At 57.2% G+C, this 13,082-nt stretch overlaps 1 protein-coding gene across 1 annotated transcript in view; it reads right to left on the bottom strand.

The window, feature by feature from the left end:
• The window catches only part of NCOR2 (nuclear receptor corepressor 2), a 160,842-nt gene extending 148,825 nt beyond the window's left edge, over window positions 1-12,017 (bottom strand). Inside the window, 3 exon segments of the mRNA XM_007448653.1 lie at window positions 2,085-2,262; window positions 5,697-5,824; window positions 11,913-12,017. Of these exon segments, the coding sequence (XP_007448715.1) occupies window positions 2,085-2,262; window positions 5,697-5,824; window positions 11,913-12,017 (411 nt within the window).
• Between the last annotated feature and the right edge of the window lie 1,065 nt (window positions 12,018-13,082).

Here is a 13,082-nt window from a genome sequence, read left to right as displayed (position 1 = left end):
GGGTTCGTGCCCCGGTCCGGGAGGATCCCACATGCCGCGGAGCGGCTGGGCCCGTGAGCCATGGCCGCTGAGCTTGCGCGTCCGGCAACGGAAAAGGCCACGACAGTGAGAGGCCCACATATGGCAAAAAAAAAAAAAAAAAAAATCCCATCAAATTCCCGTCTCACGTACCCAACTGAATTCTACAACAGCAGATGCAAAAAACATCTGAACTCCCTCAGAGTTGTGATTCTCCCCTGGCTACTTCCCTTGCCCAAAATTTGCTCATACTTTCCAAATGTTCTTAACAGCCTGGAGCAATTACTGTAGTTGGTCCAGCCAGGCCCCTACACTGGGCCCATCACTCCCCCACACCCATGGGGTCCAGGAAGAGAAGAGAGAGAAAGACAGACAGACAGACACAGAGACAGAGATAGAGAGAAACAGAAATACGGAGACAGACACAGACACACACACACACCCCAGGCAGAGAAAGACAGAGACACAGGGACAGAGAGACAGAGACATACAGAGACAGAAGTGAAGACTGAGAAAGACCCACAGAGGGAGAGGAAGCAGCCCCAGGGAGCCCTAAGGAGAAGGGCAAGCACAGAGCCACTGTCAGGCCTGGAGACCCTCAGATGGACCCACAGGTCTGAGGACTCAGAGCCCAGTTCTGGAGCGATGCGCGGCAGGCAGCAGAGGCCCGAAAGGGCTGTCCAGAGACACCCGTCAGCCTGTTCTCTGGGCAGAACCAGACGTGAGCACAGGGATATGGCCCACTCGGGGCTCTGGTCCCTCGCAGGGGGTGGACATCAAGCATCCCTGGTGTGGCCCTGTGCCCCCCTTCACATGCACCCCACTCCCTACTGCCCAAGACCCACTTCAGGGAATAGCTTTTCCAATGGCAACATCCCTCCCAGGAGGCTGAGCAGTGATGGAATCTATGAGGAGTAGGCTAACGTAGGGATGGCAGAATGGCAGGCATGGGGGACCAGAGGGGAAGCCCGAGGCGGGACAGCCTGGTGGGCAGGTCTGGGCTACAGACCCGGGCTGCCTGGGCTTCAGGGCCCGCTCCCCACTTCCCAGTGACCGTGGGTGAGTGGCTCTCTTAGCCTGGGGCCCTGCCTATAAAAGGTGATCGCAGGCCGGGCTTCATCAGGCTGGGAAGGCATAACGGAAGGACACTCATGCTCAGCCAGGGCCTCCATGTTAGCTTGTCATCATCATCGTGACCACCCCGGGAAACCCCTTTCCTGTCAGCCCCCCGAGAGAACTGGCCTCAGCCTGAAATCCCACCAATCCAGTGTCAGGCAGAGAAGAGGATCCAGCAGGTCCGAGTGGGCCACTTCCCTCCCCTGTCCTGGCTCCCAGGCCCCACCCACCCCCACTGGTGCTGCAGTGAGATGAGCACTGACCTCACCCAGCAGCTGGGCGGCCGTTAATGAGCTAATGTGCGTCCTCATGGTCATGAAGGAGCATAAAGACACTGCTCAGCACGTGCGGAAAGGACATCCATCACGCAGCCGGCCAAGGATGAGCAGATCATCCGGCCACAGTCCCTGCCCCACCCTAGGCAGTGACAGTGAAATGACAGCCTCTGAGGCAACTGGGGGACCCTAGGGGACAGAAGCATCTGGGCCACTGGCTGTGATTCCTCTATTTAGATAGAGAGCAGATGCGCTTCTAGCGTGGACGGTCCTGAGGTTCACTGAAATAGCAGAAAAACCTCTCTCAGCAGCAAACCATGAGCACTTAATCTGTGCACATTCTCCCCCTCCAACTCAGCTCGACTTTCTGCCTAAAGAATAGTAAAAGGCAGGCGCCCTCCAGGGCACAGTGGTCCCCACGGGCTGGACACACTCGGGCAGCTGGAGGGGGCAGTGGGGGAAGCTGTCCCTCTCCGGCCAAGAAATGGAGCCAAGCTCGTCCCTGGACCCCCCTCTGGCTGCCCAGCCTCTGCGCGCCCCCAGGCTCAGCCCTTCTCCCAGCTTTCGCCTAAGCCATCCCCCCAGCCCAGCACGCCTACCCCCTCTCTTGTTCCCCGCCCAATCGCAGCAGCACCCAAACCCTCAGAGGAGCTCCCGGCTGAGGCCAGGCCTTACCTTGGACAGGTCCTCGGAGCCCCCGGGCTGGCCAGCGGCCAACAGGGGCGAGGGCCGCAGCAGGGGGTCAGGCAGCAGCTCCAGGCGAGGGCGCTTGCTCTCCAGGAATTCCATCTCCGACTTGCCCAGCTCAGGCAGGTATGAGTGCGACTCGGCTCTCAGGTGAAGCTCCTGGGACCTGTGGGGGGCAAAGGCACACGGCATCACGTCTGCTGCCCATCCTGCGGGAGGAGTGCCCATCTGCTCAAGGGCACACAGAGAGGCAGGACTCAAATACAGCTCTGTCTTCCTCCAAGTCAGCATTCACTAACTACGTTTACAGCAAGAGAATGTACTGGTGATTGATTCCCTGCTCCCTCACTGAGTGTGGCCCCCAGCCCAGCAGCCTCAGCCCCTCCTGAGGCTGGTTACAAATTCAGAATCTTGAATGCCACCCCAGACCTATTGAATCTGACTCTGCATTGAAACAAGATCCCTGGTGATTCACGGGGAAAGTCTGAAAAACACTGTGGGTCTAACACAGACAATAACACACATGATGCTGTTTGCAAATCACTCACCCAAAGCAGACATCACTAGCTGATCACAGCACTCTGGCTGCTCAACCTGGCCTTGCCTCCTTTTCAAGTCAGCCCAGCAGCCTTATGCAGAGATAGGAGCTGTCCAGCCTAATCACTCCCAACTAACTCTCCTTAACCCTCCTCCCCAGTTTGCAGAGGAGGAAACTGGCCCAGAGAGGCCATGGCCTTGCCTGAGCACACACAGCTGAGCCACGACTCCCAGCCTCCACCTCCAGCTCCTGCCCAAATACTGCCCCTGCTGAAATGCTTTTCCAGTTGATGTTTTTTGCCCAACAAACTTAGAATAGAATCCAAATGTATTCCCCCCACCCTGAGGCCCTGTCTGGTCTGGCCCTTGTTCACCTTGCCCACTGCATACCTGCCTCAGGGGCTGTACACTGGCTAGGCCGGAACACTTCCACACCAGCTCCTTCCTGTCCCAGTGCATGGGGCGTCTCCTCCTAACAGCAGTCTCCCTGCCCACCAGATACACCCCATCTCAGCCCATCTCGTTTTCTCTTTCTTTGTTTGCAGCCATCACCATTTGCTTGTTGCTTCACGCATGTCTGGCGGCTGCCTCCCCCGTCCCAGAGTGTCTGCTCCACAAGGGCAGGGACATTCATCTGTCTAGTGCCTGGCATACAGCAGGCGCTCCATCAGTGCACGTAGGCTGAACGATGGTTACTGACTGCAGTGTGGGCTGAGGCTATGCTGCTGTCCTCTCCTTCCTGGGGGGCCCGTCTCTCGCCAAAGCCAGGTCACAAGATGCCCCTCCTGCCCACCTGAGAACCCACAACTTCACAATTACAAGATGCCCTGCAGGAAGCAGGTGGCGTCTACACTGAAACATGAAAAGGGCACCGTAATAGGTTAGTGTCATGTCATCTCAGAACATCAGAATGTGACCTTCTCTGGAGGTCTTTGCAGATGTAGTTAACTGAGATGAGGTCATACTGGATTCAGTTGGGACCTAAATTCGATGACAAGTGTCCTCCTAAGAAGGGCCGAGGACACAGACACAGAGAGGGGCAGAGACTGGGGTGATGCAGCAGGAGGCCAAGGAACACCTTAGGGCTCCAGAAGCTGGAAGAGGCCAGGAACAGGTCCTCTCCTAGAGCCTTCAGAGAGAGTGCGGCCCTGCTGGCATCTGGCTTTCAGACTTCTGTCCCTCAGGAACTGGGAGAAAACACGTTTCTGCTGTTTTAAGCCACCCGGTGCAGAGGGACTGAAGCCATGGCCCGCGGCAGTGGCCTCCCCGTGGGGCCCTGGATGCCTCCATGCAGTTGTGGCAGCACAAAAGGCCCAGGCCAGCTCTCCGGAATTCTGGTGCCACCTAGGCCACCCCTCAACCTCGCAGCCTCAGCAAGGTGACAAAGGAAGAGATGATGGGACGGGGCCCCTGGGCCAGCCCAGCCTCAGCGGTCCCTGCTTGCCCCTAGAATCACTGCACATGGCTGGAAGGATCTGAGGGTGGAAGTTATATCCCGGCCCTCCAAAGCTCCAAACCCTCCCATAGTCCCCTCGAAGTTCACCCTCCTGGCCCCCAGCCACCTGGCTCAGCCCAGCCACCCGGCCTCCTCGCCTTTCTGGAACACTCCAAGCACATGCCCACCTCCAGGCCTTTGCGCGTGTTGCTCCCTCCACCTGGAAGGTCTTCACCCGGCTCTCTGAGCGGCTGGCTACTTAGTGGCCAAGCATCTCTCCCCTGAGAGGCCTTTCGCGGCCTCTCCAGCCAAATAGTAGCCCTTCCCTGCCCTGCAGGAAACAGGTCACCTGCCTCATTCTGGGGTCACCTTGTGTGTTTGTTGCATCTCCCCTGCTAGACTGTGGGCTTCCTGCAGGCAGGGCTGCCTGTCTAAGTGTCTGCTGGCAGCCCGCAGCCTACAGTAGGCCATCGCATGTTAGAAGCTCAGGACTCTCAAGAGTTCCCTGGTGGCCTAGTGGTTAGGATTCCAGGCTTTCAGTGCCGTGGCCTGGGTTCAATCCCTGGTCGGGGAACTGAGATCCCACAAGCGACGTGGTGTGACAAAAAGAAGCAGCAGACCACCTAGAGGGGTGGGATAGGGAGGGTGGGAGGCAGGGAGACGCAAGAGGGAAGAGATATGGGAACATATGTATATGTATAACTGATTCACTTTGTTATACAGCAGAAACTAACACACCATTGTAAAGCAATTATACTCCAACAAAGATGTTAAAAAAAATTTATATACATAATTTTGTCACAAAGAAGTAAGATAGTGTGATCAATAAAAGATTTTCAAGCATTAAAAAAAAAAAAAGAAGCAGGGGCTTCCCTGGTGGCGCAGTGGTTGAGAGTCTGCCTGCTAATGCAGTGGACACGGGTTCGAGCCCTGGTCTGGGAGGATCCCACATGCCGCAGGTCGGCTAGGCCCAGGCCCGTGAGCCACAATTACTGAGCCTGTGCGTCTGGAGCCTGTGCTCTGCAACAAGAGAGGCCGTGATAGTGAGAGGCCCGCGCACCGCGATACCGCCAAAAAAAAAAAAAAAGCAGCAGCAGCAGCTCACAACTCTTAGCAATTAGAGCTGTTACTGTCTCAGGCACCTTGGGGCCCTGCTCTGGCCTTGGCCCTCCCCTCACTGGGTCCCCACCCGCCGTATGGCTTGCTCTCTCCCACCTGGATTTCAGGAAGGCCAAGGGAGGCCCACAGGCCCAGTCTGCCAGCTGAGGGATGGCAGAGGACTCGGAGAAAAGGGGATGACAAAGGGAGGGGAGGAAGGGGGCTCCCCACGTGCACCCAGCTGTGGACACATCACTCCCAACCAGCAACCGAGCCCCACTCCCCTACTTCTTGGTGGTCACCCCCTCCTGCCTGGGCCACACACGCAGAGGCCACTGCAGGCTCACAGCGGGAAGTCCAAGGGCCACTTGGCTCTTCCCTGCCCATCCCCAGCCCTGTCCCAGTCACAGCCGCACCAGGACAAGGGCACAGCCTGACACCCCTTCGTTTAACACCAACCCTGCGAGCTCTTCGTGAGCACAGGCCTCCACTTCCCCATCTGAGCAATGGATGCGCAAACCCCTCCTCACCTTTCATTCCCAGGCTGAAATTCGGACAGCAGGGAGGGCCTCCTCCGCTGGGGCTGGATGATGGAGCCAGGCGACAGGTGTGAGGTGTAGTCACGGGGGTGGTGCTGGTACTCAAGCAGCCCGACGTCCTGCAGCAGAGGACACAGACCAGTGAGCACCCATCCCGCCGCAGTGCAGCCCACACGGCGAGGCAGGGCCAGAGCCCCCTGCCCGGTGCTGCTTCTGTACCCGCGGACCCTCCCACGTCCTTTCCCGGCCCTCCGACCCAGTCCAGCCAGAGGACATTCCTGGGGCCAATCGCCAAGGAGAAGTGACACATTCAGCTAAAGGACAGCTGGTCCTGCCCTCTTTCCAGATGAGACAACCGAGCCCACGTGTTAGCAGAGACAAATGGAAAAAGGCACAACCTGCACGTCTGCCATGGGTGCAAGTGACACAGCAAGACACGGGCATCCACGCCAGGGGACTGTGGATGACACGGCAAATGCTGACGGTCTGCAAGGCTCAAAGACCAGATTCCGAAACAAAGCCCCGACGTGGGAGTCCCCCATCCTACAGAGGGAAAGCCTACAAACGTGTGTCACATAGGCAAGCACAGCTCGAAGTCAGAAGGATAAACTCCAGGCAAAACATGCTTTCTTCAGTAATATGCCACCCATTGCCCATTGCCACCTGTGGAAACACTAACAAATTAGATGTACCCCGATTAGCAACTACACCCTGATTTGAGACACGTTAAAATGTTTAAAGAAAAAAAAAAACAAAGATAGAAAAAAGAAGCCTTAAAAAGGAGAAAACAGGACAGGCTTCCTATGTGTACCAATCCAAATCGATTAGTTGTGCCTGCAGAGAACACCCAGTTATACTGTGGGGTGGCAATCAATTAGTGATGTCTGACTCAGTAAGGCTTGGGAAAGCGTGGGATTGTAGGTGATTTGTTTTCTTCTTGGCACCCTTCTTAATTCTCCCAATTTTCCAAAAAAATCTAGTCATTCTTTTGCTGTCTGGCTTTTTTTTTTTTTTTTATTTAAGCAGTTATTTCTGCAGAGAGAATTAGATGATACCACGTAGGTGTGTTGGAAATGTATGTGTTTCAGACCCTCCAAAACAAACACATGTAAGAGGCTGGGAGGCTGGAGGCGAGAGAGGATGAGTAACTAGAATCAAGAGGGATCCTGTCAACCTCAGAGGCTGGAAATGAGGGAAGGGCCTTCCTGGGCAGCCCAATGTGGAAGCAAGAAGCTGCACGGCCTCGGGCTAGAGGTATCTGTCCATCCCTTAAACTCTCTGAGCCTCAGTTTCTCCATCAGTGAAATGGATCCCTGAATTCCCTGGCGGTCTAGTGGTTGGGACTCCGCGCTTCCACTGCAGGGGGCATGGGTTCAATCCCTGGCCGGGGAACTAAGATTCCGCATGCCACGCGGCACGCCCACCAGAAAAAGAAAGAAAACTGAAATGGATGCCTGACCCAGATGGAAGGAGGCCTCTGTGTCTCCCACCAAGCATCCCCCTTAACTCTCCAAGGGTTTCCCTTAAGACTGAGGGCAGCTTCCCGAAGGCAGAGGACTCAGCCTGCCCCCTCCACCACACTCCACGATGTCGTGCACAAGGCACCAGGTGCTAATGAAGGAACAAGAAGAAAGGGCTGGAGGGAGGGGGCGGCAGTTTCTGGGATCATGCCGGCGCGGCTGCCAGGTACAGATCCGGTGTGCACACGCACGCAGAGGTGTGAGAAGAAATCAGCAAGCACTGCAGTCTGCTGGGAGGAAAATTCCCTCTCACACAAAAGCAAAATGAACAAAGCAGCAGAGAGGCAGACGGTCCAATCCCTTGGGAGAGGGCCCCGGCAGGACGGCGCCTACCACTGCCAACAGAAGCGGGAAAAGGCACATGGCCCCCAGGGCTCCCGAGGCAGGGGCATGTGGCGGCCACTTGCAGGAACCCTTCTGGCCTCAGTTTCTCAGTCTGGGAACCAAGCAGGATGACCTCATTAGCACGGTCCCTCCAAGGAACATCTTGGGGGCCATTTCTGTGGTGTCCACACTGATCTGCACCCCAGGGCTCTGAGTCCAGGGACCACCGAGGGTCCCTGCATCTCTACAGGAAGGCAAGAACTGGGGAGATCCCAAGAGAGACCGAAGGTGGGGCTCACTGTGGTCACAGGAGCCTGAAGACACCAGGCACTCAGGCTGGAAACCTCCAGCCACGTCTCAGAACACGAGAACCCTCCACGTGTTAACAAAACATTCCAACCCCACCTGCTGCCCTCACACATGTACGTGGCCCAAGCAGGCTCCTGCGTCCATGACCCTTGGTCTGGGGGGAGCGCTGAAGACGAGAGGATTCAGATCCTACTTGAGAGCTTGTTGACGGGACCGCGGCATCTGAGTGCACGGCCAACACAGTCCTGCTGGCCTCGGCCTAGACCCGTCCCCGTGCCCGCGAACTGCGTCACGTGCGGAAGGACCATGTATCCATTTGTGACGAACTGGAAATGAAACAGACTGGTCCTTCCCACAGAGAGCCTGATAAGCACTGATCTAGGGCAGGAGTCAGCAAACGGGGCCCAAGGCCAAAGCCAGGCTCGGCCTGTATCGTCAGGTGTCACTGGCACACGGCCATGGCCATTCCTGTACGTGTTGGCTGAGCTGCTTTCACGCTAGGACGGCAACAGTGCCGGAGTAGTTGTGACCGAGACCGAGTGGCCAGAAAAGCCTGAAATATTTGCAGAGAAGGTTTGCCAGTCCCTCCTCTAGAGGAAAAGCCCACAGTGTACCCTGGGGGCCATTCGGAAAAGGATACTAGCGGGCACGTTGTCATGACAGCAGCAGCATCAAAGTCATCAACACTGCACTGTATCAGTCGCGCTTATCAGCCCGGGCGTTGTGCAGAGGCCTCTGCACATGTCAACTAACTTGATCCTCAGGGTCTTATAACTACCCTCGCTCAACTGATGGGGAAACTGAGCAACAGGGCGGTAAGACCACTCGTCCAAAGTTTCACAGCTAGGAAGTCACTGAGGCAGGACGTGAATGCCAGCGGTCTGGCTCCAGAGTCTGTGCTCTGAAAAGCCCTTCTAACACTAAGGCACAGAGAGGCTAAGTAACTTGCCTAAGGCCACACAGCAGGCAGGAGTGGCGCTGGGATCGACACCCGTGTCTTTGGACTTTATTTAACACATTCATTTAGTGCAAAGCTTGCAGGAACTCAAGAGAGCTCAGGGGGTCCCGCAGGGCTTGGGAGAGAAGGCAGAAGTGAGCTGGGCTCTAGAAAGCTGGAAAGGAGACAAGGAGGGGAGGATGTGTTGGGACCCTCAATCCTGGGAGACCCTCAGTGCCAGGAGCCCACCAGGACCCTCAGGGAAAGATGTGGGGTCCTGATACTGTGGGCGAGGGAAGCCGAGACCACAGAGAAGGAGAGAACAGGGCTCAGAGAGGCTCTGAGGGTGGAGCAGGTGGGATTGAACGAGCCATGCGTACCGGCACCATGAAGAGAGGCTCGGAGTGTGCCTGAGGCTGGGTCAGGGGAAGCACACCTGGAATTAAGCCCTCCATCTGCGCCGGCGTAACACTCCAGGCAGCCTGGACATGACGCAGGCTGAGGCACAGGCCAGCAGAGAAGGCGGCTCCCACCGCCCCTCTCAGAGTGCAGAGCCTCTTTGGTCTCCTGCCACCCCGCCAGGAGGAAAGAGGCGGCTGCCACATACAGACACCGCCCCGGGCACCTCGCAAACATCTGCCAGTGATGCTTAGGCCCACAACACCCATATTGCAGATGGGAAAACTGGGGCTGCCCCCACGGGGTTAAGTGAGCAGCCAAATGTCACTCGGTGAGTTGGGAGGAACAGGGATTCAAAGCCACATCTGGAGGTTCTTCTGGGCTCCGGGGTGGGGGGGAGGGGGGGCGGGAACTCACCATCAAAGCAGCCCCATGCCCAGACACCCTGGAAGAAGCCTCCAGGGCCAGGAGGTGCCACCCTGGATGGAAGCCTGTTGGGAGCAGGTACGGGAGTGAGCTGAGTCCCAGGAAGGTCACAGGCCACGGGGTCCAGGCCCCGCCCCCTCAGCCCAGCAGACCTGCCTCAACTACTGTACAAGGAGCTGGGACCCCTGGGTTCCCACCTGGCCCTTGGATGGGGCATTTGCCTTCCACGCCTTTTTCCCTTTTCCTCCGCCCTCTGTCTTCCAAAAACCCTCTGCCCCCCAAAATGGGGGCATCTCACAAACCCTGCCTGTACAGTGGGCTGGCGGTAAGGGGTTAGGGGGCACAGGGCTGCAGGGGGACCTCCAGATTACAGTCCCAACACTCACCTCCCACCAGCCAAAGAAAAGTGGCTCCAGCCCCAGACACATGCCCAGGAGAGCAAGACCCCCCCAGGATGCCTAGAATTCTTGTTCCTGCCTTTCCAGTAACAAGCAGGGGCCCCCAGCTGGGTCGCCCAAGCACAAGGCAGGGTGATCAGGAAGTGGGGCCCCACTGCTGCCACCACACAGGATAAGGATGCCCTGCCTCGTAGCTACCCAGGGCCCCTGCCCACCCCCAGCGTCAGCCTCCTGCCCGGAGGAAGTGACCACTGGGTCCTACCCGGCCACATCCTGCGTCACTGACGGCCCAGCGGGAAAAGCGCGGGCAGTGTCTGAGATCAGCTGGTGACTCCAAGTGACTGCGAGAGGGCCCAGCTGGGGCAAAGGATGGGGGGATTGCAGGATGGCAGGGGCCATAGGGACTCAAGGACTAACGGAGTCTGGGCCCTTGGGGAGGGAGTGGGAGAGGGGTAGGAATCTGGCAGGAGGGGACAAGAAAGAAGAGAAACCAGAGGCAACCGCCAGGAGCCCCCAGGGGAGGCAGCCCCTCCAAGCAGCTGTAGTGACAGTGACAATATTGCAAGTGGACACACCTGGCTGAGTGTCTGCCAGGCACTGTCATAAGGACCTTCCACAGATCATCACGTTTAATCCCCAGGAGAATCTAGGAGACAGATGCTCTCATTACTCCATTTTATGGATGAACAACCGAGGCTCAGAATCATTAAGCGACTTGTCCTGTTTCCTCACCTGCAAAATGTTCCCCGTCTACAAAGTGCAGAGCATAAGAGTACCGTCACTTCAGTGATAAAGAGAAGCAAGTGCAACTATATACATAAAGGGCATAAACAAAATGCTCACCCTGTAGTAAGCACTCCGACGACAATGCTTAATTTTGTTATTGTGATTATGGTAAAGGTGATAACCACACATAATAGTAAAGGACCCCCAGGAGCACAGTCCTCGGCCCTGGGCACACAGTAGGTGACCAATAAATAGTCATCCATTTCACAGGCGCTCAGAGTCCTGAAGCTGAAGCCGACTGCCTTCTCATGGTGATTTAACCCGAGGCCTATTGTTTAACCTCCCAGCCTCAGTCTCCTCATCTGCAAAATGGGATGATAATGCAAGGTGCTCTTTCATCGGGTTGTTTGTGAGAATTCGACGACCCCATCCAGAATGTGCCCGTTTACCACAGCTGGCTCTCAAAAGCATCTTGGGGGCCCAAATCCTCAAGAGGCCACTGTTCTTGGGACACCCTCAGGCTGGTCCAGTGGGCTCACATGCAAAAACATCTCGCTCATGGAAGACAGAAAAACCCTCCCATGCCACTTCCTCTCTGCATCTTACGAGGGACCACACCAGCCAGGCAGGACAGATACAGGCGTGTTCACATAGGGGCCAGCACAGCAAGCTTTGACCACAGCTGCAACCGCAAACCCTCACATTCCTTCACCAAGCAGCCAGGAGGTCAAACGGGGGAGGCCCAGGACCCTGAGAGCCCTCTGGCAAGCCCCTGAGGATACAGAACATAACCAAGCCTCATCCTCAGGGCCACATGCAACTAGAGATAAAGTCAGGAAAGGGGGCCCCCACTAGGAGGTGGACAGAGTGGGGTGCAGCTCGAAAGAGCTGACCAATGGTACTTCCCTGGCGGTCCAATGTTTAAGACTCTACACTTCCACTGCAGGGGGCACGGGTTCGATCCCTGGTCAGGGAACTAAGATCTCACAGGCCATGCGACGCAGCAAAACATTTTTTTTTTTTAAAAAAAAAGCTGACCAAGGGCACGCCCGCTCCCTCCCCAGCAGGCCACCCCCCCACACACTCACACAACAATGGGGAGAAATAGGAACCCAGGGACAAGAGAAGGCCCCAAAGGTGACCCCAGGCGCACATTCGTGCCGCTTACCGTGTGTGGCCGGGCGATCTGCACGGGGTAGGAAACGCCGTGGGGTGGGTAACGGGGCTCGGTGGCCCTCCACGTCTGTGCCACGGGCTGCGTGGACCCCGACATGGTGGTGGGCGTCCAGGGGGGCTCGTGGGCCCCTGTAAGTTCCCTCTCAATGGTCTCCAAGGATTAAAAGCCAGTCTTCGTCATCTGCTCGAGGGCCACCCTGTGCCAGGCACCTGTGAGGAGACCAGAAAAGCAAAAGCGAGATCAGTCACAGGGCGGCTGCTCCTTGCAGACCCTGGCGGGGCCCCAATTCCTTCCTGTGGCCCCTGTGAGGAAGAGAGAGCAGACAGGGGTCCTCCGGGACCCTCCTCCATGCCACTAGCAAGCTCCGTGCCCACTGACAGCAGTGGGAGACGCCACGTGGTGTCTGAGGCCTCTCCAAGCCACAGGCCAGCAGCTGTGGCACAAGCCACATCAGTGACAGCCATGTCCTCCCCCGCTGCCAAGGCCCTCGCTCAGCAGGCACGGGAGCTCGAACTCTGCGGGCATTGCCCCCACGACCCCCCTATGGCTCCCAAGCACCCTCAGCCCACCCAACCCCATCCCAAGTCCTCTGCCAGTTTGAGTCACCAGGGCAAGGTTCCCCAAAAGCACCTGGCAGCTCAGGCAGGCACCTGCTGTCCCAGGAGGGGAAAAGTCCGTACAACCGTCCAGGGTGATGGTGGTGAACAGGGTCGGCTCGGGCAGAACACAGGTCATAGTGTAACCCCGGGCAAGGTCGGGCCTGCCTGGGCCTCCCAGTGACCCTCTGGGGAGGGTGAGTGACACTACGAAGGGGGAGCAGGACAGATGTGAGGTTGGCCCGGACGTGAACTGAGAGCGAAGCGACTGGGAGCCCGAGGGCCACGCTGGGGAAACAGCTGAGGACACAGATGAGAGCCGGCTGGGCCCCCTGTGGCTCCCAGAGGGGCAGGCAAAGGATGCTGTCCACGGGGAAGCACTCATGTGTCCATGATGGAAGGAATCCACTGGCTTTACAGATGGGGAAACTGAGGCCCAGGAAGAAGAAAGGACTCAAGTCAAGAGAGCAAGAGAGCCCCTGGTCAGAAGGGGCCTTTGCCCAGAAATCTCCGGGGGCCCTCAACCTCCCCAGGACCCTTCTCTCCCTTCTCCACCAGCCACTGC

This window comes from Lipotes vexillifer, unplaced genomic scaffold (assembly GCF_000442215.2).
Source record: "Lipotes vexillifer unplaced genomic scaffold, Lipotes_vexillifer_v1.1 scaffold21, whole genome shotgun sequence".
Taxonomy (NCBI): domain Eukaryota; kingdom Metazoa; phylum Chordata; class Mammalia; order Artiodactyla; family Lipotidae; genus Lipotes; species Lipotes vexillifer.
The sequence above is the reverse complement of the archived record's forward strand: the minus strand, read 5'-3'. Positions and strand labels throughout refer to the sequence as shown.